General features: G+C 40.1%; 1 protein-coding gene across 1 annotated transcript in view; it reads right to left on the bottom strand.

Moving 5' to 3' along the window:
- Nucleotides 1-27,621, bottom strand: part of tusc3 (tumor suppressor candidate 3) — a 58,690-nt gene extending 31,069 nt beyond the window's left edge. Inside the window, exons 1-2 of the mRNA XM_062388141.1 lie at nt 27,486-27,621; nt 1,637-1,806 (exon numbers count right to left, since the gene is read on the bottom strand). Coding sequence (XP_062244125.1) covers nt 1,637-1,806; nt 27,486-27,590 — 275 coding nt within the window. The 5' untranslated portion in view covers nt 27,591-27,621. The remainder of the gene's footprint in view (nt 1-1,636; nt 1,807-27,485) is intronic.
- Nucleotides 27,622-27,844: the final 223 nt, after the last annotated feature.

The raw sequence follows: 27,844 nt of genomic DNA, 5'->3' as shown, positions 1-27,844 counted from the left end.
GTGTTAATATGATAACACTGGCTGGGGAAATTGTAGGAAGAGGGACAAACAGACAAATAAAGAGAGAAAAAAACAGACTGGTGAAAAGAAAAGGCAAGGTAAGGCAGGGAATATGGCTGAATGTCTAGATGTTAATCGAATGAATCTGGCGAATAAATAGAGATAAGTGGGCTGATTCCTTGATAAGAAAGGGAGCAATTGCTTTTGAGATAAACAGATAATGTTTGTGTGTTTGTGTGTGTGTGTGTAATAGGGTCAGCCCACAGAGCAAACGTGTGTACATCTGCTTTTGGCAAGTCTGAACTTAATTATGGCCGTACCAAGCAAACAAAAACAAAATGCATTTGTCTCTAAATTATTAAAATACAGACTTCCCAAAGAACAACAGAACATGGGTCAACTACCTGGTTTATGCAGCACATAATTTATTCCACACAATCTAATGCAGTGAATGTCAATTAAGAAATACGACTTATAATTTATTGAAACATTTGCTTATTATAACCTAGCTTTCCCAAATTATTATTATTTTTAAGAGAGAGAGAGTGATTTGTGGGGGAAATCAGACTTTCTTAAACATCAGGCCAGCCACAACCTATGTAAGAATGCAAAAGGGAGAATCAAGCATTAAATATCAAACCACGTATTTATCTAACAGATAAAGATGAGCACTGACTGCAAATCAAACGACCCAGAGAAAAATACAATAGAAATAATAAAGTGCACTATTATTTTGGATATATACAATAAATCTGCAGATACAAATTGGTTACATAGCTACACATTAGTTGTGTATAAAAACTCTTGCTCTAGGCAATCTAATTAGAAGGTTGTGTTCCCCTTCATTATTTGATACCTTAGATTGTGGTGTTAATACCATTACCAGGCTTAAATACAATGCCTATAATTAAAGTGGGTATGGCTGAATGATTAACATTTATAATTTACTTTTATAATGTTTGATTCTGCTCATCATGCTGCAATTTCAGTCATATGTCCCATATTCACAGTTGCCATCATGATTATAGAATATATCATAAGTCATTGTATTCATGTTGCAACTGAGACGTTCAAATCCCAGAAAAACAGTGTATGCATCTGATTTTCACTGACAAAGTAGATTTCAGGACCATGGACAGCTACACAGTCATCACAAACGTACTGCTGTGTGCAGAGCTGTCCATGGTGCTGAACCATCGCGCTTGACAGGGAGTTAGAATAGTTTGATTCAGATGGGAATTCATTTAAATTCTGAGGTAAAAGTTAAAATCAAGTCAGTGTAATGCCTGACCTTGCCATGTCGCACTTGCTTTTGCTGCATACATGATGCAAGTCTGGTTTTGTTAATAATAAAAAAAATCCAATTTCATGCTCGCTATTGGGGTTTTGAAAAATCTCCTGAATGTATTAAAAGCCCAGAGTATGCAAGAGGGTAAGTAGGTCTTGTTGGTCTTTTTATTCATTCTCCTTTGGTTGTATGGCTGGCTGGAGTCTCTTTGATCTAAATGTCAATGTGATCCAAAGGTTCTTGTTATATAAAGCTGTTTTTTCTGTGTGTGTGTGTGTGTGTGTGTGTGTGTGTGTGTGTGTGTGTGTGTGTGTGTGTGCGTGCGTGCGTGCGTGTGTGTGTGCATACCGGCAGACGGAACACTGTCTTTGAGGCTGCAGGGCGGTGAACATGACGATGACAGAGTAGTTCCTGGGTGGGGCCTTGACAAAGCGACGGAACTTGTCACCGTTCATCCTCACGACCGAACGGCGAGAGGACCACTCCATCATCTGGTCCACCTTCTCCGAGAGCACATTCTGAACACACGGACATGACAAAGTTCAGAGAGGATAATGTTAACTGTTGAGAATTTCAGATTGAATCACAATCTTGATTTGAACAATGCTAGGTAACAGCAGATAAAAAAAAATAAAAGCAATGGTAAACTCCGTAGATATCACTAGGATTCCCTACGGAATATATCAAAATCCTTGACTTGTGTTGCCTAAATTAAAAGCAGTGTCTGTAAAATTATATAAAGTTCTGACTATTCCATGGCCAGGAGTAGCTTTGCTGTACAGTTTATACCTGCAGCCTTTAAAAGAACACAGCTGAAATAGAGCAAGGTGTTGCCGGATCCAAGTTACTAAATCTAATTTTGAATAGGTTTGACTTATGACCTGTACTGACTAATGGTATGCAAAGAATCTGGAATGCAACAAACCTGACCATTACTTACAGAAAAGGAACCATGACCTGGCAGTCTAGGTGTGTGTGTGCACAGAAAAAATTTGCAATTTTATGTTTGTGTATAATTTGTAGTCCGCTGTTGATTATATCTGGCCTGGTTTAGCTAAAAGGTCACTACAGAGTCAGCAAGAACACAACAATAAAGGTAAATAACACACAGGAGACATGTGTACACACATCATCTAGGGCTTTTACAAGGATTGTAAAGCTGAAATGCTAATTATGGCAAAGTCACATAAAGGGGCACGGTAATGACTCAGTGTTGCTAGTTGTGTATTCGTGCTGATACGCAAAGTGTCCTTGAACTGTGTGTATTCCTGCCTGTGTGTCTGCATGATTTTGTTTGATTTCTCAGCAGGACACTGCTTAATTCCCACCAGCATTAGCTTTGCCAAAACTTGAGCTCTGAACCGATGGCTGATGAAATATTGAAAACTGCTGATGAAAAAATTGTTTCCCAAAATCTGCTGATCAAACCGTACAGAAGGAAAAAAGGAAAAAGACTTTTGAGACAATTTTAGTCTACTTCCCTCTTTATAGGTGTGGGCGATAAAAAAAAAAGCGATAATTATCAAATATAAGACATGTTGATATAACATCGATTGAAGTCATTCCATCCATGTTTTGACAGACAACACAAACAGCCAAAGATAATGAGAATAGCGCCGCAAAAATTATGTGGCTGGAATAGAGTTACAGCAAAGTCAATGTTAGGTTGACGGCACCGCACAGAGTTTATGAGCAGCAGCACACGTGCACACGTTTGGGCTGCTTTGGTCGTCCTGTATGTGTCACAGTCTCTGTCGGAATCTGCTTCCTCCTCACTCCTCCACTGACCTGCGCTCATGTAACACTTCACCAATAAAAACTATCAGTGATCAGATCAGGACACGTACAGGACTGATGTTTACTTTGAAAAAACATCACAGAAGCAGAGTCAGCAGAGTTGTGGACCTGCACAGAATGATGTGCCTCAGTGCAGTGGAGCTGATTTGAAATATATCGCAACATACAAATGGACTGATATCATAAGAATTATCATGACCAGATTTATTTCCATATCACCCAGCCCTACCTCTTGAGTAGCATACTAAGTACATTCAATTCTACCACATAAAGATGCTACTGATGAATGTCAATTTCTTCTCTTTTCTTAACTCATGTGGGGAATGTGCAATTTAAGTCCTTGTTTATTGAATGGTTACAAGTGGTATCTGGGGATCTTGCATTTTTTTTTTTGTGTGTATTTTTAAGATGTATGTTGATATAGGATAGATATTTTAGAACTTTATACAAGATCAGCTTCAAGTGGTAGTTCACCAAAAAATGGAATCTACTCACCACTACGCATCAAGCCATCTAAAGGTGGCTTGATGCTGAATTTGCTCTTTTTTTATCAGGACACATAACCAACAAAGCTGTGTCCATTTAATTATTTATTTTTAAATCAATTACTATATAGTCTTTCCCACCCGAGCAAGCTGAGTGTGTTGACCTCTTGACAAGGTTAAAGCAGTCTCCGTGCTTCTCACCCTCTGCTGACAGCCAGCATACGCATGCCAGTCTCACATAGCAGCAGAGAGATATTGTGGGCTTTGTTGTAGCAGTGCTCTTTCAAAAATTCCTTTTCCAATCTACAAGCAATTTATTCCACGACGGTTTGAGCATCTCAAACTACTTTGTGTACAGTGTCTATCCATTTCTTCCTACTCGTCCTTATTTATACCCAGTAGTTCACTAGTATGGGATCAAGTAGACAGCAGCTAAATTATTTAGCACTGCACCTCACTCCTGCTGCTAATCAGGCAAGAAATATATCTCTCTCTCTCATAAGCATGCACAGCACACACATACACAGACACACACACACACACAAACATACTCACACGCGCAGAAGAAGCAGCAAAGAGAGACAGTAAGACATGTGTTAATCCTTTGTTAGTTGTTCACTTCAGACAACACACTCCAGCACCAATGAGCCATGTAAAGTAGGATGAGGAAAGTTCACCAAGAAACTAAGTACGAGTACAACAACAACCACACACAAATGGGACTGCACGATCACACAAGGTATATTGTTCTTCCTGTGCACCTTTGTCTTTAATTTAAGTTTTTGCTCGTGTGCATTCAGCCAGAAAAGGAGAGCTGTCAGTCCTGGATGCCAATCATGCTGGCAGTAATGATGCACCACCTTACCCACATTCTGCAAGAGCACGCGCACACACACGCAGGCACGCACGCAGGCACACACACAAACAACTGAGCTGTAAATATACCAAAATATACTGGCGAGGGAAGTGTAAGTGATGATAAAGGTGCTGAAAAACAGTGGAGAGGATGGCAGCTGACGAGGAGAAGCTGTAATAAAATGTAGCACATGTTTTAGGCATAAGTTGTTTTTTGGAAAGTCTAGATATAACCACTACGATTGGGCCATCATCCTTATGGCTGATGGTCGGTCATTCGTCAAACAGCCCAGAATGACATAGGTCACGGATGGTGAGCTCCAGCTAAATATTAGTGTCAGCAAATAATTACACGAGAGGGATGAGAATGAGTAATCCAGCCATTTGACAACACTGGCCTCGAGGGATGTGAGCTGTCTACACACATGTGACCGTACAAACGCCAAATGCTGGGTCATTGTATAAAAAAAAACTAAGGGAGAATGGAAAAAAGATTGAGTTCAAATCTATACACTGTAAGGTTTGTTTAAGCCCTTCAGAAACGTAAAAACACTTTTAACATCCATGTATCGACTTTATAATTACAACAGGTAAACATGGTGTTGTCCTTGTATAACAAACATATTAACACAGAAGCTGAAAAGGAAACTCCTTGTGCTAAAAGAGGAAGCTCATTAAAAACAAAATGCCTGCCACTAACCATGATGGATTCAAATACAATGCCGGGTTCAGCAGAGGTACTTACCGGTAGGTCAACTATCTTAGAGTTCTATATATTTCCTGTATTAAGACGGAATGATGCCTGTAATCTGCAAAGTAGTTAAAACTCCCATAAAGAGCACTTTCTGCACGGAGCTCTTTGAATATCTTATGTTAGACTCCCTCACATCAGTGTTATGGCTCCCTGCTTGATCTGATCCACATACACAAACATGTACTATACATAAGCTCCCCAAACAGCCTAGGACCATTAAAGGATTTATTTTCTACCCCAGTGAGCACAGAGGGCACTAAAATCACATCTACACTGAGTGAGTAAAGCCATTTTCAGATATGACCTCCGGGTAAAATCCGGAGAACGGAGTTCATCTGTATTCTCTCTTTCACACATGCACAAAATGTTTGTGTCTGTCCCGTGTTAAAAGCGTCATCAAAACGCCAACTCGCTCGTGGTGAATCTAGCTGAGTATCCCCTGCTGTGTTCTCAAATGGACTCCTCCTGGAATACTTTAGACTTTATACTACAACGTCAGGTGGAGAAAGTCACACATGCACCTCCTTCAGGGAAAATACGGAGGATCTGCAGTCCAGTGCATGTCTCAATGCAGCTGCAGATGCACAATTAGTCTGCAGATATTCTGCTTTATTAGTCTACGAATGTCCTGACCTCTCGTTCTAACACACACACACACACACACACAGTATAGTTCATAGAGTAGGCAGCAGGCTGTATCAGTAGCTCAGAACTTTGGTGTAATTGTCTCTCTAGTTACTTTTTTTTTTTCTTCTTCTTTTCCTCATTATATTAATGTTTCTACAATCCATTAAAAAAATGTATTCCTTTTCCAATTATCTGCTTTTCAGCTGCTCCCTGTTATTTCCACATTTCTTGCAACACAAAGTCTGTGCAGTTAGCTGAGAGCCCGATTATGCAGCTAAATAAAGAATAAGTAAACAGTAAATTTTACTTAAAAAAAAAAAAAAATTGCAGCGTTGTCGAAAGGGAATATGATGAGATCCAGGGCAGAGTAGGGCAGGACTGACTCAAGTGCTGATGCCCTCACAGTTAGAGGCTATAGGGGACATCAGAGAAGTTTGTCAGCCAAACATTTAGTCAGGCATAGAGTCACTACACCCGAAGGCCAGTCAGCCCGAGAGCTGTCACACAAAAGGTCAGTCGCCCGGCCAGATGTGTAACCAATAAGCCACATAATTATTTATCCAGTGAGCGAATCAGCTCAACAGCATGTCAATGAGTTGACATCAGTCACTCAAAGATTCAGTCAGTGCATTAAGGAGGCAGTCAGGTGGTGAATCAGCTAAGTTATTCCGTCACATAAGGAGTGAGCCGAGTATTTTAAGAGCTGACCTGCACTCAACATGCCAGAGAGGACAGACACGTCCCTTCCTGACACATTCCACCCTCGCTCTTTAATTCATTCATTTTCAACTTTCTGTTCCTTCTGAGAATTACAGTTTACTCAGCTGAACATAAATAATCTCTGCAACATGCAAAACTATTACTAATCTGTATTAGGTTAATAAACCAACCCCAAAACAGTAAAACAAAATATTGTGCAGAAGACGGAGCGGACCCCTTAAAACAGTGAGATTTGCCCTGGAGACACAACATTGATGGGATTTATTTCATGGCCGCTACATATTATGACTGAACTGCTCAAAATTCCATCAAATTCAAGCTGTTATGAGTGGGAGTGCTTGACCTCTCAGTTTAAATTGTATGGTCTGCACATTAGAGAAAGCCCCACTGTTGTAAACCTATATTGTTACAACATTTAAATTATGTACATGAGTTTGATTTTTCATACCTGTATAAAAGAAAATAGCACTCTCGTCAAGAACAACCCGCAAAAAACATAGACAGAGGAAGTGCTGAGGACCTGGTTTTTAAGACTAGGTAGTTATGAGGGCATAACATTCACCATTATAGTAGCACAGTGGAGCACTTTTAAGTGTCTTGTAGTTACTGGGGACGGTCTAGATTTACCCAGCCAGCGAAGGGTTTGATCTGTGAACCCTCATCTTGTCAAGCTAGTATTTGTTCAACCCCAAATCCCTTGCTCCGAGCAGTCTAAACAGAGGTCTATTGTAAGGGAATGGGTCTCGGCTTGGGCCATCAGGCTCCTTTACAGTTTCCTCTGATTCACCCATTGAAAGGGGGATTACTGGAAATTGGCTATGTGTAACAAGGAACAAAGACTCATCCACTATCACCCACACTCACTCTCTCTCTTTTTCGTCACACACACACACACACACACACACACACACACACACACACACACACACACACACACACACACACACACACACACACACACACACACACACACACACACACACACACACACACACACACACACACACACACACACACACACACACACACACACACACACACACACACACACACACACACACACACACACACACACACACACACACACACACACACACACACACACACACACACACACAGAGAGAGAGAGAGAGAAGTACTGCCCTTTGTAAAAACCAACAAAAACTTGCGGCGGGTCTATTTCTGGTGTCCTTATGACGACTTAGGGGCTTTCTGTGTTGAGCTAAACTGAAAATAATTAAAACAAAGAGACAAACACACACATGCAAAAAGAAAGTATAGGAGCTTTTAGAACAAATGAGAGGGTAAAAGCGAAAAAGCAATATTACTAGAAAGTAGAAATTTGATGTTTTTTTAAATCATATTCCTTTGTTTAAATTAAATAACAAATGTAGGAGCAGAAGGTGACTGAAGGGTTTATGACATTGAGGACGAGAGGATTTGATTAAGCAGACAGCAGAGACAGGAGATGCACTGAAAGCAGTATGTGGAATCCTGTGAGTGAAGGGACAGAGGGAAGAGTTATTACAGTGAGATATAAAAACATATACCATCACAAATTTTGACTGTTTCTGTGTGAGTCAGTTTGTCTGTCAGCGTTATTGTTTCCTTCTCTCACCTCTATTGAATCAATCCAACATGCTTTCATTGTGTCAGTTCCACGTTTGTCAGCCCATAATCTGCGATTCCCAGAAACACCATGACTTGTCAGTGGAAGGGGGGTGAGCAGGATTTGTCAGCTTATCGGCCTAATAACAATTATTTGAAATATATGCATTTTCCCCTGCCTTTGTCCATGCATCTTCCTGTCTGTCACCCTTCAGTGATTTTATTTGTATATCTTTCCCCGATTAGTACCAGCTTCTGTGTCTGTCTCCATGATGCTTACAGAACATCTTAAGATTGTTTTTTATTTTTTCGCTTATAGATTACAGCTTCTCTCCAAACCTCCCAGACACACGGTGTGACATTTTAAAACTTCGGTCATCTCCTTTCCGTGAGGAGCTTGTCAAAGATCTTTGTGGTTTAGGGTATATACGAGTTTCAACATCAACTTTTAAACTAAAATACCACTTATAGGGGGAGATATGTCTTTAAAAAGTGAATATGATGAAATAGTAAAAAGCATTTGTGTGGATGACCACATTACAATACAACACAATTAAGACAACAAGTTTAGAAATACAATGATGTTATTATGTGTTCACCCCTTTAAGACATTGGTTTCTTTTGTTTTTTTGTCAGCAGGATAACAAAACTTGTTGGACATGGTCCAAGAAAGGACCTAATAAAATGTATCTGTACATCTTGAGTAAGATATTTGTGATACTGGGAGGAGAGGTGAGAAAATTGTTTATCGCCAAATTCAAAAACACATAGAAGAATACAGTACAGTATGAACAATGCATTGTGTTGTGTGGCCACGCAGACAACAAGCGAACCAGTTGGCTTCGTCGTTTGAAACGTCCACAAAAGTGTGAGTGTGATTTATTTACTTGCAATTATTTTGTCAAAACATAGGAGCAGAATGCTGAGGCTAATTGTTTAGTCACTCTGCTTGACCTGGACTCACCTCTTCTTCCCCCTTTATTTGTCTTTTCTATGTGTTTGCAGATATAATTTCTCTGGGGAAAGCACAGAGCTCGGATTGGGTTTATGGGGCATCAGTGCAGTTTGATTTAGTTATAAAGGCATCCCAATAAAAACTGGGGACGGACACCAAGGGCAAGAGGACAATCCTACTGTAAAAACAATGGGGGCTTAACGCAGGCACTCAGGGACCATATGGTCACTATACTGTTTCCCGCAACAATGCCAAAAAGGAGGAGAGGAAAATAAATGAAAATATGTGGGGGAAACGGGATGACTAAGGCAGAAGGAAGGAGAGAAATCACAGAAGCTAGTTAAAACTAAGCAAGACAGAGTAAGATAACTCAATGAAGAAAGTAAAAAGAAGAGAAATCTGCAGTTTCATTAAGAATAAAGCCAAATTAGTACAGACACTAATTAAGAGAATATGGAGATGCAGCACCATGCGGGTAATGTTATTTCTTCAGGTAAAGAATTTTAAGAATACTTAGCAATATTTTATGCGGGTAATACTAAACACAACACATCATGACAAGAGCTGCAAATTGGAAAACAATCATGTCAAAAGTGAGTTATGATGTGAAAGATTTAGCAAGCAGCTGCTGGGCAAAGTTGATATTAGTCTGCAGCAGTTACGGATTTCAAATTTATTTAATACCCTTTAAGCTCCTAATCAGTCCTTAACACCAGGCACCAGCGAGGCAAAGGTAAGAAAGTTGGCAAGCCGTGCAAAAACTTCACATTGCAGAACGGATATGGATATTTATCAGATAACTGACTTGAAATCCAATTTCCAAATCGCTCCTTTATGTGATAATTAGCTGACTATAGGTAAAAGAAAAATCAATAGAGTTCAGGACTCAGACGTGAAAATAATATACGTCTGTATTGAGGAATGTGTGCATAAAAAGAACTGATATAATAAATCCTACAGACTAACTTTAACCTCGGTTGCGCTGGTGCATCGTGCACCCAAATATTTTCACTGCGCAATTTGCGACAGTTCCCATATGCATTGGTAATTTCTATGGGGCTTGGTTCGATTCCATTTGATTTGTTTGAATATCTCTTTAGTTAAGTATATTTCAATGTACAATAATTTTGACTGAATATGAAAGAAATTTACAAAAGCTGTAAACTTGTCAAAAATATTTAGGTAGTCCCTTCACAATAATCAATGTTGTGATTGTGTGTCTGCTCATCAAATTTTCTAATGGGGTTGAATAAGTTTCTTATAAACTCTCCAGTGAAGCAAACAAGGTATTAAGGTGTTGGCGTTTATAGTTAAAGTGTATAATGAGCACAGGTCATCAGGAGTGTGGCGGGAGGACACTCAAACAGAGACTCTGACACGCTACAAACCAACCACTGCTTCTGCTCAGATCCTGAAGCAGCGATGCCTATCTTTTCACACCATTGGTCCGTAGTGGAAACTCTGTATTCACACTTTCTGTTTCCACTTTTCGAATATACATCACCTCGTTCACCTCCTCCTCTCCCTCACCTCTGCTTCACATGTGACAGTGTGGAGTAAGTGGGGGGCGGGACCAGCCAGGAGCCTGTGAGTGTAAACTCCGCAGTGGAGATGAGAAGAGGAAGCGGTACGACAAAAATACTGGGTCACACAAGCTAAAAGTTTGGCACACCGATGAGACCAGAGAACATTTTGGTCGCACATTGGAGGCCAGTAGTCAAAGAGTAGTTTTGCAATACTAATATTGTACATTTCTTACAAAATCCCACGGTACACCTGGACTTGACTGGCACACCATTTGGGAACCACTGACTTAGACTCAGACTTAGTCACGGGGACTCAACTTAGACTGTTCTTTGGTGACAGGCACTAAGACTAGGACTCGAACACAGAGGACTCAAGACTCAACTCTGGCTTAAGGTCAAGTAAGTGTTACTCTAACTGTAATTGAGGTCAAAACAATCCATCACACTGTCGAAAGCCTCCAAAGCAGCCCTCCGTTTCTGCCCAAACTAAAAGGAAGACACTTCAGGGTAAAAACAGACAAAAATAATAATTTATTAGGACCTTACTTTAATGCTGAGAATTAAAAAAAAGAGAACCCATAAATTGAGTCCTTGAGGTGTGGCAGTTGCAGCAAAGTTATTTCATTCACATATTCAAGTAGCTGATTCTTCACAATGTAGGGGGCATGATACCATTAAGTCTTACACTACCTTTTATCCCTAATTCAGCATCCCTCTCACTGTGAGGTGGGCTGAAAGGAAACAATTAATAACACAGATTCCAGATTCTACATGTTTGGGGTCGTACTCACACTGGGGCTGTGTGCTTGTGTACTTGTGCGCATAGTGCTGTTTGTCTGCCTGCATTACGAGCTTGGCTTCAAACATTTATGTGTTTCTGATGAAATGATTCAGGCAGAAAGATTAAAATGTTGCATCCAACTCGCTTAGCAATTTCAGCAACATGGGGAGGCTGTGGCTGGTTTTAAGGATTAATTGAGCACCGACGAGAAAGCCGAAAATGAGGCAAAGCTTGCTTTGAATCCTTCGAAAACACATCTTACATAAAATTAGAATGAGAAGTTCCCAAAAGATTTCAATCAAAGGATCTCAAAAACTATGAGTACATTTTTAGATAAGAGATGAGAAGGAAAGTTATAGCCAAATTCAAAATTCGCACTGAGCCCAGTTCAACACTACAGTATAAAAAACAAATAGACGGATGCAAGAAGAAACAGACGGTAAATCAGTCACTTTTCCCTTTTTTAAATTAGTCTTTATTTATTAATCAATTATATAAAAAAATATATTGTCTCTTCAATATACAAATAGAACAAGCAGAAGTTTTGACAGAAATATGCTGTACTGCCCACTTTTTTTATTAATGACATGCCACTCGATAAAGAGACTTGACACTTGAGAGCTGAAACTTCTGGAAAGAGAAGTGACAAACGTTGCCTGTGACATATAATGAAATATGATTTTTGAAGGGCGACCACTAACTCAACACTGTAATATTTTGACTGAGGGCTGAGCCTATAAGAACACTAATCTCTTGTTCCCTTAAGTAATGACCAAGCAGCCACTGCTCTCCATCAATCAAAATGCAAAGTCAGTTTTTGGTTTTAGCTTAACTTGGGTTTTGTCAAAGGAGACATGTTCTGCTCATATTCAGGTTCATAATTTAAATTTGGGTGATTACTCCAAATTGTTTACATGCTCTAATGTTCAGAGAACGCATCATGCACATCATACTGTCAAACTGCAGCACCTGTTAAAAACACTTGATTTTAGCTCCTGTCTCTTTAAGCCCCACTTCGGGAAAAGCTCTGATCTCTGCTCTGATTGGCCAGGTGATCAACTATATTGTGATTGGTCAACTACTTCCAGGGCAAGTAGGAAATAACAGCATCTGCTCTTGCTTTTCCTGACTTTGTTAGGTGGGCCTGCTACACTAGCTGCTAGGCATGCTTATGCAAATGCAAGGCATCATGATGCCATGTGGCATCACAATGGTGCTTGTCAGTATTGGCCAGACTACTAAAAAGCCGTGTCAGGAGCTTCAGCTTTACTGCAGACATATTAGAGGACAGAGAAAAACTCACAAAGCACATGTCTCCTTTAATACTTATGTATTCAACTCTAGGTCAGTGCTTCACAATTAGCATTTTATTATGTACAATACAATAAATTGTTGAATTGGTAACAACATTTTTTGAGATTTTCTTTTGGAGGAATCATAGCTTACAAGCTAATGCCTTAGTACAAGTAGGCCTAAGATAAGCACACTTTTTTCTGTGCTTTTTTTGACAGCAGATGCTTCAAGAGATAGAAAACAAAACTAAAACAAGATTTTTCACAAAGCTTTTAAATTAAAAAGGGGAATTCAGGATGTCCAATGTCCAATTCACAGACTCTGATCCGTCATGTTAGATTATGTCACCAGTATCAAAACTTATGAACATTTTGTAAATGTAGGACGTTACGTTATAAAATCAATTTTGTTACAAATAATGAATTAACCTTACCTAACCGCTGGGGAGCTCAGTGAAGTCAAACACAAAAAACGACTGTCACACCCTCGTTTCCAGGTACAAAGGAATGACTGACCTGAATTTGATTATATCGCCTGCAGCACTGTCCCAACAACAATTGGTATTAGGTAAGGACGTTCAAGAAGACAGAGAGACAAAAAAGGTTGCAACTGCTGAGCTATATACAAACTGTCAAAGACACAGAACACATTGAAGTGAGGGGTTTAGATTCAGTCAAGGTCATAAAGTTGTGATTCACTCTAACTACCAGGTCAGCCGCAATTCTCTTTTGACTTCCCCGTTGTACTGTGTTTCACCACTGTGTAACCTTACGCCTTTCTCTCCCCGTCTCTTCACTTAATGCACCTGCCCAGAATGCAGGCTGTGCCAATCTGCCTAATATGATCATTTTGAATGGTCAAGTCAGGGCCAAGCAATACAAATGTAATGGCCTAGTATGCTAACTCATTATCTTTTAGAAGCGAACACTAGTATTAGTGCCTAATAACTGAGCTAAATGTGCTAATAATTAGCCTTATAAGCCAATCACATTTGTTATGTGCTTCTGCTTAGGTGAGCTTTCGGTCTCTCTAGCCTTATCACACATGGCAGAGCAGCTTCTTAGAGCAGCTTTTGCTGAGAGGAGTCTCTGGAAAAATCTCGAGTGTTGCTGACTTTTTTTTGGGCGAGGAAACAATAACCAACCACATGGGTTACCTTAAAATAGAAATTTCTTCAGGTAAATACACTGCCAACAGCTATAAGAAGTTAACTTATTTGTTTTACAAATTATGCTACATTAGTATTAAAGGGGAAGAATTAGGACAGCTGCTCAAAAAAATATGAAACTATATGATAAAACTGGAGTTCATGGCAAGTCTGAGATTTATCAACTCTGTTGTTTATTTGTCCACAGTTTATATATTGTCTGAACTACTAACTCTTTACTAACTAAGCTTTTTCACACATATAATTTACCTGCATATCTGGTATTACTTATTTTCTTTCCCTGCAAACTGTTAGTTGCAAAGGCTCAGTGAAATCAAAATGCAGTATGCATAGATAATAATTTTTAATAATATAGTTGACAGGCCGCCAAATACAATGAGTGGTGTACAATTTGTATTTTTCATCTTTCATGCGTCTTCATGCATAGACCACTTACTGTATGGGGTCTATGTGAGCAGTGAAACCGAAACAGAAAGACTTTTAAACTGTATCCTTATTCAACAACGTTATCTCATATCGCATATTGTCCTAATATCCTGCAGCTCTACACTAGACCCTTGCACTGACATTTAACTCTAACCTTTTTCTGACGAAGCAGTTAGATCTGACTAGACTGACGCACTAACTGAAGATCTCCTTCAGTCCACTAGAGAGAAGCTTCTGTCCAGAGCCTCGCTTGCTTTATTGCCAAGGGAAAAAATGCAATGCATTAACCCCCTGTCCAACTGCGCTGAATGTGGACTGACAGTAACTTCTTCTAGCCCAGCATGCCACAGCCATCTTACACCAACTGCAAAGCAGTGTCAGTCTCATGGGGGATAAGCTGAGCTAGTTGCACTAATCATGTTGTGCTCTGAGCTTGGCTGTTGAGACTAATTGGCTGGTCAATAATCTGAACAGCTGGACGGGCGAGTGACCACCAGTACCTCAGTTGAAACAAGGGGTGCAACAATCATGACAAATTAAGCTCCTCATTAAAGACATGATCTGTCGGCCATACATTTCAAAAAGGCTCAGCTTGCTCTCCTTGTTTATTTCAGTGACAATAACAGTTAGGGGGAGCTTTTACTATATTTCAGCTAGGCATTTGTCAACTCTGCAAAAAATGTTTTCCGACCAGACTTCAAGCATACAAATGTTACCTGCTATATCTATTTTCCTGCTCTAACTTTTTTGCAGCTAAGAACATGCCTCCATTAACAGAAGAATATTTATCAAGAATGTCCCAAATTCACTCAAACTAAGTCAAAAACATAATTCAACTCAAAGAATAGAAAGAGGGGAATGAAGTGATTTGTTTAGTTTGAGTCTGGATATTCAACTGCAAATTTCAAAATTGAGAAGCATGATTACAGTTCAAATTTTTGATTTTTCAGGAAGATTGCCCACACTAACTCAACAAGGACTCTCACTGGCACAAAGAGCTCTGTCCTCAGGTCAAATGAGACCAGTCAAACCTCTGAGAAGAGGAAAATCTGATGCTCCAACTTCTCCTATATTTAGCTCTGAGTCTTTGTCTTTTTTAAATCAGTCTGATGACAGCATGTCTACCATACAACACACAAAAGAACACAAACACACACAGTGTATTTAGCCCTGTGAGTGTTAAGAGTGTTAACAGGCTCTCTGCCAGTGAAGCAGAACGACTAAGAGTTTAATAAGAGAGAATCATCAGATATCTTTGACAGGCATCATGTACACACACACGCACACACACACACACACACCATTTCAGTCAAGACGGTGTCTATGTAAGTGCATATGTATTATGTGTGAGTGTGTGTGGTCTGTGAACCATCATGGTGACACAGGTCTGTCTGGGAGGATAACAGTGTGACGTCTTATCATCCACAAGCCAGACAGACATTCTCATACACACACACATACACACAGTGGGATAACGTGTCGCCTCATATCAGCTATACAGGCCTGTCACTGTGAGGGTTGGTTGGAGGGGGGGCAAGCATATGGGAGCAAAGGAGGAGCAGAGCAGAGCCATGGAGGACGAAGGGGGAAAGATGCGGGGGTAAAAAAAGAAAAAACTGGGATGAGTAGAGAAGTGACAGGGAAAAGAAAGACACAGAGAGATGGGGCCAAGGCGAGTACTGTTATAACAACATTTCCATCTGGACATAAGGCGTGGTGAAGACAGGGAGGGATGAATGATCAGACAAGAGGTGTGTTAGCCATTACAGTTATAGAGTAACGAAAAAGGTCCCCCAGTCTATCATCGCATTAGTTTTCCCGAATGCCACAGCCAGACACAATGGGATTTGAGTGTGCTTGAGTTCAGCAGTCAAAGAAAGGTCTATCAGCAGGTCAGTGGCTGACAGAAAGAATACTGCTATGCTCACACCATGAGAAAGCTGTAGCACTGGTCATGTGTGGTTTAAAAGTAGTGTGCATTAAAAACCAAACACTATACATACTAAATATGGTGACTTGAATGTCCAGGTAAGTCTTCAGAAGACTTCTCGTAGCCAAATATATATACTTAATGATGAGGTCAATGCTTTTTACATGTCAAATGGGAACCAGGGATCCTGGTCGTCGAAGCACATCAAACTCCAGATTAGGCACTGGCTTCAAACTGGCCCTGGAACTGCCATGGTGGAAAAGGGGTATAAGTGAGTCAGTATCAAGTTTATGATGGCAGGTTACAAGGTGATCAAATGGCAAAAACCAATGAATGTTCAGTTTCATTACTTAATGAGAGTTGTTAACTACAATCACTAAGAAACTAATATACAGAGTAAGTGGCTGAAATCCTGGTTGAGTAAATGACCTGACTCAAGGGTTTATCTAGCAAAAGCAAAAGAGACAAAGTAATTTCAAAGGGAGAATGTTTATACGGCATTGAGAAATAAATTTGTCAAAACAACAAGGACACACACTGCACTCCACTCGGATTTAACTTGGCTGGCCAAGAAAGTAGCTTCAGAAATGTCAGGAATATGGCAATAAGATTTATGAGAGAGGGATAAGGGTATGAGTATTGATATTGTGTTATTATGCTGAATGTTTTTTTTAAAACCACATCACCGACTTAACATACTGGACGAGGATTTTACCATTTTCTTTTCCACTTAAAAAAGTGTATATTTTCAACTTGTAACATATGGAGGAGAAAGGAATATAAAAAAAGTGGACAACATGACAGAATAGTCAGTGGGGAAAAAGGAAAAGATAAATAATTGCATGACACCACAAAATCATAGATATGCCAAAGTTCAAAGAAAGGTGGTTGAGGGTAAAAAAATACAGAATAGGTGACATGGGGAGGAAAGTCTTAGATAAGGAGGTTGAGGGTGGCAGATATAAATCCTTTAGCTTCTCACAAAATTACTTATAGAAGTGTTGGGAAGGGAAGGGAAAAGGGAGGGGGAGAGGGAGGAATAACAGGGGAGGAAAATGACTTTGGAACACAGGCCATCAGTCACTGGGAAAGCAGGCCTGACACTACTGCATCAATAATTCAGATGACTACGGCTAATGAGCGAGATCCAAACAAATCACCCCTGAATTCACTGGGAGAACATTGAAACATTTCACTGAGCAAAATATGGCACCATTATGGCAGCTTTTTAGCTCCAGTTTGGGCATTACTGGCAGCACATGAGGGAAAAGGGGTTGGACACAATATTCATCTCTCTTGAACCCTTGAAACAGTCACATTTATTTTCCTAAAAGAAAAACGGGACAGAATCAACCGAGACTGAGTCTTGGAGTGCAGGCATAAAAAAAGGGAAACCAGAGGAAAAGGACCATTTGAGAAAAGCAAGAATAAAGGCAGGAATTTGGAAAGACTAACAAAGTGGATGGAATGGAAGAAAACAAGGAAAAGAAGGGTAAATCAAGTTTATATCAAAGCCCGCTTTTTCTGGCATTGGAAAGATGTAGCAATCACATTTTTTTTTAAATATACAGGTGCCCACATAGGAAACACCTTCGTTGATCAGTACCAAAATGGCATGAGATAATATTGAAACTATAATCCACTTTCCTTTCACAGACAAAAAGCACAAATCTTTAGATGTTACATTTTCTTGATAGGCAGTTGGTTTTATCCCAAAGTGGCTACCAACTGCAGGACCAAAATAGCTTCAGTTAAAAAGAAGACCTTGAAGAAAATAGTTTGATATATATATATATATTTTTTTTTTTTTTTTTTTTTTTTTTTAAACCAGAGTGTAGGAGATCAGGTATAAAGTGCACAGTAGTTTATTAGTAAGGTGAGAGGAGGTTCTCGTGAAAGAGATGACTATTCAAGAGGTTATTAAAGATATAGAGGCTCCGCTCTGCTCACTTGGTGACTTGTATAACCACCGAGGAACCAGAAATGAGAAGAGTCTGGGCCGTGATTGCCTCATGTGCAGGAACAACAATGCCAGACAACTCTCTGTGAAGTAGCGTCAGCCCATATAATTTGACTTGAGTTCAACTAGATGGAAGCAAACACAGATGTGGCTTTGGAAGAAAGAGTTAATGGGTAGCCAGTGGTGGTCAAAGAGCAATGGAGTGACATTGGCCCTTTTCGGCTGATTGAAGACCAGATGCATCAATGCATTCTGGGCCATCTATAAGGGTTTACTTAAAGGAAATTCCATTACAAGGACATCACAGTCGAGGGATAACCATAGCCTGTATCAAGAGTTAGTTAGTACAGTAAGTAATTGTTCTCATGTTGAAAAACAGTACAACCGTGAGACCGATGCGTACAATAGAGAGGTCAGAGCTGCATGGCTAAACTCAACTGGTCAACAGTAAATCATTTCAATGTGTTGTTTGGAAGAGGAGAGTGGAGTTGAAGTTGGGAGTGGCTGAAAATCAAATCAATGATTTGATTTGTACACAGCTTTAAAAAGAAATAAGAGTTTTATCCGTTTGGAGAAAAGAAAAAAGAAAATCAATATGTGGGAGTCAGTGTTAATGATGTGGAGGTGGCCACAAATTAATCAATAAATAAAGTGTAAAAATATTTTTGGTTCATGAGACTGCAGCAGGCTGAAGTACTTCAGCTGAGTAGGGGGTCCTTCATATGTGGCCCAGGATTGATTTGTAATTACACTGGTAAAAGAATGTGGCCGCATGAGCTGTAAACTCCCAGAAACCGTTTCATATGCAGAATACTGAGCGTTTTCCCTATAAGAACACAGATGCTTGAACAAAATGATGCTTGCAAACTATATGCTCTGTAAAACTCATTGCAAGTAGCTCAGATATGAGGACAGAGGGAAAACTAAGAGTCAATAGTGCTTGCATAGCATTTAGCTTCATAAGCCCTAGTCTAAAGTCAGCAAGTGTCCTGGGTAATGCCCTGAAGGGCCTACCCAGTAGTTTATTGGGCCTCTTTGTGCAGGGGAGCAGGCTCTTATTATTCGGATCCACTTATTAGACTGGTCCCAGGGTGTGGTAGCAAGCCTACGACTTTGCAGTCTCTATCTCTCTGTAGATATATAACTCTCTGGTTAAATAATTCTTCTTGCCTCAGACTCACTGCCCTGGACTTTTTTCTCTCTTTACCTCCCCCGACTCAATGTGCCGAGGTATAGGAAGTGCTTACAATGGTCCTTTCATTGTGCTGTGGTCAGCCTTAAGACAGAAACATAACACAACCTAGATACAATATCTAGCAGAGCTGGGGTGATGAACGATGGAGTATTGAAGGGATATAAATATTATTTCTCGCTCCATGACTATTTTTTCCATTCCCCGAAGGCCACATTGCAGGATTTTAAAAGGCAGGGGTCCAGCACTGGTGCCCTATCCTATTTTTTTCATTTCTTCTCATTTCTTTTTTTCTTCCTCTATTGACATCTGTCTGTCTCGATACTTAACTTCATCCTAAACTTCTCCTTGCACCCTCTGACACTCAATTTTCATACTTATCACCAGTACATAACTTCTGAATAACTCCGAAAACAATGAAAAGTGGGGAAAAAAAGCAAACATTTCCTCTGTTTACTTACACATTAAACTTTCTAGGGCATAAATAACACAGGCCAAAACTGTCAGTATCATTGCTCAGGGGCCTGGCTCTGACAGTAATGCAGGGTTTCCCCCAGCATTATCTTGTTAAGGCGGCCGCCTTAACAAGACTAGGGCCCCGCCTTGACTACCAATGTATTGAAAAAAAAAAAAAAAAAAAAAAAAAAGTTGAAAAAAAAAAAAAAAATGGCATTGATAATACTCAGGTAATACTGTTTACAACATTAGTCGTGCCAATAAAGTTTTTTGAGTGTAATTGAGACGGCGACATCTGGTGGTTGAATATATTGTTGCATAGTCTATCATAGTCACCTGTCAATCTACCGCCAGTGACGTGCGGTGAGGTCAGTGAGTGGGTAGGCACTGAGTTCTGAAAGCCAGATTTCTCTAAACCTATATATTGTTAAATCAAAAACAATAAACAACAAACAGGCACGCACGGCCGATTTCAAATAAGTTCCTCCCTTTCTTTCTTTCTTTCTCTCTCACTCACTCACTCACTCACTCACTCACACACACACACAGACGGGACGTATATGAAATGTCACGACGGTGACTTCAGGTTTGCCCGTAGCCTACTGTAGTTTGGTCTAAATGATTAAACATCGCATCCATCGACTTAACGGACCCGTCCCTCACACCGAGGGCAGAATAAACGTAAGGCAACAAGTCAAACCTTCGCCGATTCAAACTACCGGTACTACTTCTATTCAACTTAAAAATAAAAGACAGCATTCATCATTATGTAGGACTACAGCATAACTGATGGCAACTCCACTCCATAAACTTTCTTAATAGATATAGTACCAGTAGCATATGCCCCATGGACCTGTCCAGCATCAGAATTTAACCATTTATCCACATTGCAGAGCTTAGGTTTGTCCGTCAGTAACAATGAAAACACAACTGCTCAATTGAATATAAAATGCAGAATGGATTGCACTCGGTATCAATTCATCCAACTTTATAATTAAATAAACCCCCAAAAAGTTTCTGACTCACCAATCTGACTCCCTGGCTGTAGAAATAAGCAATACGATAGTAATCCAGTGACAGTCTGACTGACAGCACAGCTAGCTAGCATCCTTCCGTTCATGTAGGCTACCTGTCCGTTTGAAATGCTCGAACATTGTTTGTCCCTGTCGCTGCTGTACACCGTCCAAGGCTGGCGCAGGCCTTTCTCTTGCTATTCATTCTGTTCCTTTTTAAATTATAATCCAATTTGTTAAAATTCCTCCAGTCTGAAATATCTGCGGGCACGGACACGGCAGCTGCAATGTTGACTTAAAAATCCGCGGGGGTAAAGGCCAAATTATACTCGTGTTGCACGGACGCACCCATGCACGCAAGACACGCAACACGCCCCTTTCGAGCCCTCTGGCGGCTTGCGTGCGTCCGCCAATTTTTCTAAAGGCCTAATTATAGTCCTGCGACTGCAACCGCGGAAGGCCACGCAGCTGCATCGACGGATCCGTTTTGGTTTATGCTTCCTAAACGTGTTGCGCGTGTTGCAACGCAATTCACCGCCAGAACACTAGGCGGAGTAACTTTTTTTTTTCGAAAACAAAACACACAAAGAAGAGACGTCTTCTTCTTCGTCGAATGTTTATTAACATCGCCACTCCGGCTCCTCATAGCCTATTTCTGGCGGACAAATCGGCCAGTCAGTGACGGGTTATATAAGTGGTCATACTTTCGGATCTCTTCTGCCAAGTGCTCTTCTATTTGGTCCATATTCGTTCTTCTAAATCTTCCGTGATTTCCGCGTATTGTGGGGCATGAAACCGGAAACTAGACTGCGGACGGGATGTAGTCAGCCGACCAATCACAAGCCTTGCGGGCTGCGTGAGGCTCGCGTCGTTTTGTCGTATAGTTTGGCGGACGCACGCAAGCCGCCAGAGGGCTCGAAAGGGGCGTGTTGCGTGTCTTGCGTGCATGCGTGCGTCCGTGCAACATGAGTATAATTTGGCCTTAACTATACGACAAAACGGTTAATTTGAACGGAATCCGACATCAAAAACTGTCATCTTCCGAGGCAGCTTGATTTTTCTTAAAAACCGGCTTAAACCCTATTTTGTAGTGTCTGCATGTTTTCCACAACATTTGTACCTACTGTTGTTTATTTATATTGAAATAAACAGTTGTTTATTTCATTCATGCGTACTGGCATCTTTGAGCAAAATACCCCCAAAAATTTTCGCGGCGCCGCTACGCGCCGCGCCAACAGCACCGCCACCTTGACTGAGACATTTACTGGGGGAAACACTGTAATGCCATTTTCCATCAGCACCGAGCAGCACACTATTGCTGGAGGTTTTGTACTGTACAGTGCTAATCTGAAATTCCACTGCAAACCCATGAAGCAACATTGTGCAGCCAGCATGCTCTTCCCCAGTGGAGCCAGTGAGCGACAGTGCCCACCCCTAACGGAACTGTCAGTCAACTAATGCTAAAGGTGTGTGTTTTTCTGTTCTTTTATGTAATAGACTTGCTGCATAGTGGTGCTTCCTTACCTCATACCTCTGTTACATTTCTTAACTTCCCAGCAGAGTTTTGGTCCCATTGGATTTTTCAGTTAATACCAGTGAAATGTGAAGACATACATTGTAGAGAATTTATATTTCACATCCAAAGTAGTTATATAAAAACAACTGTAACCCTTCTATTCATAGGTTGTTTTTTTTATTGTGAAGACATCAAATTAACAACCTAGGGCAAACTTGTTGTTTGATAGAAGTCGTTCTCATATAATAAATAAATAAAAGTTTGACAAATAGGAAAATATATTTAAACAGTTAGGCTTCTATCTGTTGGATGAGCAGTAAAACTATAAAAAAAAAGTCAACAGATTTAAATCCAAACCACAACTGCTACATTACATCAAAACCAAATCAAAAGCCTGGCACCAATGTTTTAAAGTCAAGTGTCAGTGATTCTCTTTCAGACGATTGCATTTATTGTGTCACTGAATTAAAAACATGGTTCACTCTGTCACCCAGCTGTCATATCACACATATATATTGACTTATATTTGTAATAACTGTACTAGATATATAATTATTAACGAAAAGGCAAACCAATGAGAGAAAATGGGACACTAAAAACAGATAATTGAGTGTTAACTTGTTTTAAAAAGTGATTTAACTGTTAAAGGAGCCCTGGACCGCCTTAATTAGAACTTTTAGCCAATGTCTCCCAGCCCTACAGATTAGCAATGGCCAGAGCAGGATGAAGGGCAATGAGAGAGAGCTAAAGTTGGTGAGATGAATACAAAGTGCTTCTTCCATTTTTTGTCCATTTTCAGCTAAATAAGATCTTGCGTTGCCTCTTCCACCTCCTCTGCCATGGCCTCAGGCAGGCAACTGGGAAAATACATTTCTCACATTATAACTCCTCAATATCTCTTCTGTGGCTCATTGAGAGTATGTCTCTGTGTGTGTGTGTTATTCTGTAAGTATGTGCGGCAAACTCCTATCTAACACTTCACGAGATCCAACAGTGGCTTTTTGGTAAAGAAACCAAATGAAGAAAAATATTTGGTTTATTCATTCTAGGCTACTGTAGAAACATAGCAATGCAAAAGCTCACTTTAAAGCATCAAAAACACAACAACTCGTCCTTTCTGATGATAATACACAAACAAAAGTATAATTAGGAATGAAAAATAGACAACATTGTGAGTTAGGTCAAAAGTGAAAAAAACAAATCTTACCAACTGGTCTTTTAAATCGAAGGTTTATATGGTAGTTATCCAAATGTCAGAACAAAGTAACAAATAATTAATAAGGTGTCGCTGTGTAAGTGATAACCCTAACCCTTCTCTTTCGTGGGGTATTTCGCATTAAGAAAATGTAGATGTATCTTAATATACTGGCCATTCCTTGTACTATCATCAGATCATTGCGTGTTACTTTCCAAGACACAAAATGTACAAATATTCAGGAATTAAATAATTAAATTACCTTTTGATTTTACATGCTCAATCTAAATGAAAATGTCCCGTGTCTACACTTCTACGCTTCCTAATTTATATAATAAGAAATAATACATTCGGCAAAGAATAGTACTCTTTTACTTGAGAAATGTTTGAAGTACAAGGGAGATTGTGACACATTAATTATATTTATACCATGCAGCGCCATCAAAATAAGTGATAAATAAAATGAAGTGTACACAGGAAACTGTGGTGCAAATATGGCAATCTTAATTATTCTTGCTTTCCCTTCAATCGCTCAAATGCTTTTCCATCATTGGCTAATCGGTCCATCTATTCATTAACTTTGTCTTCAGCTCAGCCTCATTCATTTGTTGATACATGAAATCATTTATGCATTCCTTTTCTCCTATTTGTCCTATACTATATTTACTCAAGCATTTCTTTATTTATTCATTCCATCATTTGTTGACGTCAAATTTTTATTCATATGCAAAATTGGCTGACAAGAAAAAGGGCTGATGAGGCATTGCATATTTGAGAGGCAGGCTGGGTGTTAACCATAGACTGTATATAAAGATGGACAACATTACAGCTCCCCAAAAGTGAAGCCAACGTCTCGCACCCGCCCCCTGGTGGCTAGTACAGGTGATAAACCGTGCCTTCTCCATGTTAGTTAGGCAACGGACCCCACTACTAAGGAAACGTCGGTTTAGGTAATTCTTATCACACTGCATGTTCAACTTTTATGGGTAACTTTGGTTTCAATTAGTTATATAATGCAATAATAACAGGGCTCTGTCTCCTGGTCACCTCACACTCTGGCTCTAAAATGTGCAAAATCTCAGCATTCGTATCTGTGATATTTTGGATAAATTTCTGGATAGTGGGAGGAAGTTGAGAAGCGTTGTCCATATACAGTCAATGGTGTTAGAGGGTGAGGCATCTGACTTCTACTTTTGCTCTGTCACTGTAGGATAACAGCATAGTTGGCTACAGAGATGTACAAATGTAGGAATGTATCAACTAAAAACCTAGTTATAAAAAAAAGGACATGGGATGATAGGGCATGGCAGTGCAGTTTCACACTCTCATATTCACAGCTATGACACTAAACCCAGACACTGGCACCACTTCATGATTTTTCACTGCAAGCAAATACACTTGCATTTGCGACATAAACATAGATGTGTGAGAAATGTAAAACGTGTACATAAAAGCACATTTAAATTCAATCTAAGAAAGCTGCATTTTTCTTCCATCAATAAAAAGTTGGAAAACGTAAAAATTACAATAACTCTCGATTATCCAACGGGGAAATCGCATGAATCGCTCTTCAGCACTGTCCTGCTGTGACCCGTCGGCGAATCTAAAAGAGGAACAGACAGCCTCTTAACAAAAGCTGCAGCCTGCTGAAAGAGCCAGTATAAACTAGTGTGCGAAATTATAATAGTAATTGGGCACAGCATTGAGCGACTCTTACTTCAGTCACTGAGGTTAGAGAGATGCAAAGACTCTCTGGGCTCTGATGCTGAAGATCATAAGCAACTCAGTGTAGAAAAACATTCAGCTGCTGCTTCTCATTTTTAGCTGGTGCCAAGCGTTGCTTTAAGTGGTTAAGAAGATAAACACTGTGGGTGTTACGTCATATTAACTTGAAGTCTGGCCTAAATTAAAGTTGGCATGTTAGCTGTGAGTTGTTGTCAAAGACCGTTTGTGAGGGAGGAACCTTCACTCAGCAACACCATTATAAAACCGAAAAATGAAATGAGCGTTTCTTCAGATCCAACGAATTCTACAGAGGCGTCTTGTTTCTACTGGATTGCGTCATGTCACTCTCAGGGTTGGTATCTACAAACTGAACTTTCATTCATATCATATCAAAAATTTAAGGTTATTATCTTTATATTTTGGAATATTTATTCATGTTCAGGTGTTTCAAACAAGCTGGTGTACTGCTGTTACTTCTCTGTGGCACATACACGAGTGATGTTATCATCACAGAAATCGTTTTCCTCCCAAATTTCTCCTTGTATCCCTTTATTGCGTAAATAAACAACATGTGGTTAATTATTATTGTGCTTCTAAAAGGTTTCTCCTTAGAAGCAAGTGTAGAAAATTAGGTATCAGGCTAATGTGCCGTCCCAAGGCATGGGAAGTGGAGCCCCATAGTGTGCTACAACAATAATGAGGAAGCACAAATGTGTGAAAAGCTGATGCTTTTGAATAACACATTTTTGTCGTGTTAGATGACAGCAAATGTGCAAAACCATGACTCCCAGGTAAGATGTGAGACTATACATGTAAGCTGTTTAGTGAGACAACTCCTCGACCATTGTGCATTAAAGTATTATCATAAGCCGTTTCCAGACATGACCTCAACAATCTGGAGAATTGGCTATGGAGTATGGCTTAGTTTAGTAACCCTTTAACACATGCACAACACAGCGGGAGGTTATCGGCATTGTCACGTTCACAACAGCAACAAATCCTACACATTATTCAGGCCAGAGGTGGAGCAGCCGGGTGGAGCAGACAGCGTCATCAAACCCCCCCCAGACTCGCTAGCTGTAAGTTCAGCAGGGGATCATGTCTGAAGGCAGCTCCAGAGAGACCATTATTAATAATAAAAGTTTCATGAACTGAATAACATAAATATGCATGAAGTAGGACCTGTATGAAATATATAGTGTCTACAACTTTTTATGACACATCAATATATGAGTGTAATAATCACAAAGACTGACCCCTGTCTGATTATCACAACTTGCATATTCACCTCCAGTCTGAGGAACATATTTCATTCTCTTTCTGGGCCTCCCATACAAAATAGTACTCATCCATGTTGCTGAAATAATGCAAGAAACACACTTATCACACACAACAGCATCTATTACACCACTGTTCGTCCTGGGAGAGGGATCCCTCACGTGTCTCTCTTGCTGAGGTTATTACATTCCCCCTCCCCCGTGTCAGATCCAGGAAGTAAAGCTCGACGGCTTCCTCCTCGCTCTCCGTGAGGCTTAAACAAACCTGCTAGCTCCGCAATGAAAACACCGCATCACAGCGGATTTTCCTATAACACCAGTATTGAACGCGTTAGGGAGATGTGCAGCATCCTTGATGCATATAGCAGTCAAGCTAGCTGCAGTGGTTATTGCGAGCATCTCGCTAGCATCGGCTGATGTTTCTGTCAAGCCACCAAGGAGTGAAGCACAGCACTTCCTGCTCTGATCACTTCCAAGATAAGAGTCTTGAGGGCGATAATGCTGAAAATACCGTTGTATGTAATGAATCTGGTGTCAAAGCAAAGGAGGGATGAAGGCGTATGTACGTAACACATGTAAGTGCTGCTTCCACACACATAAGACTTTTGATATGATAGTTTACAACAACAGTACGTTAGCGACATTAGTTAAGCTAGTAAGGCTTGTAATACCTGAACCCGGCTTCTGTAAACAGCGAGCTTAGATTCACTAATTAAAGAATAGATTGTATTTTAAAAAGATCAATTGCGTATCGTCTCTTTCATTCACGTTCAAAGCAATTGTTCCTGAAGCAAGGCAAGCAGAGCTGAGCCCAGATTCACTTCCTGTTCATTCTCACTAGCTTGGCTCACACCGGAAGACTCAACCTGTCCACATCTTTCATGGAACAAAAACACAATATTCGCTTAGAGAATGAATTCAAACAGTTGAAGCGTTACCTCCTTCTTCTTCTGTCCTCCCCCGGGTGGCAGACACAGCAGCAGCAGGAAGACAACAGACAGCGCCGTCAGCTTAGAGACGGTTCTAGCCCAAACAGTCGCCATGACGGAAAGATGCTCAGAATGAGAGACGTGTCTCTGCAAGAGATTGGACCCTGAGCTGGCCAATCAGCGTCAAGAGATTTAAAACACGGTGGCTTCTGGGTTTTGTAGTTTTATTTTTTATTTTGAGCCAGCGTGCTGATTCCAAACCTACTACAGACTTTACGGGGGTTACATTAAACATAGATTTGTGTAATTATTAACGCACTATAAACATGGAATATTATTAATAACAGAACAGTGTTTACAAATGAATA

Source organism: Platichthys flesus, chromosome 5, assembly GCF_949316205.1.
Source record: "Platichthys flesus chromosome 5, fPlaFle2.1, whole genome shotgun sequence".
NCBI classification, from domain to species: Eukaryota; Metazoa; Chordata; class Actinopteri; order Pleuronectiformes; family Pleuronectidae; genus Platichthys; species Platichthys flesus.
The sequence above is the reverse complement of the archived record's forward strand: the minus strand, read 5'-3'. Positions and strand labels throughout refer to the sequence as shown.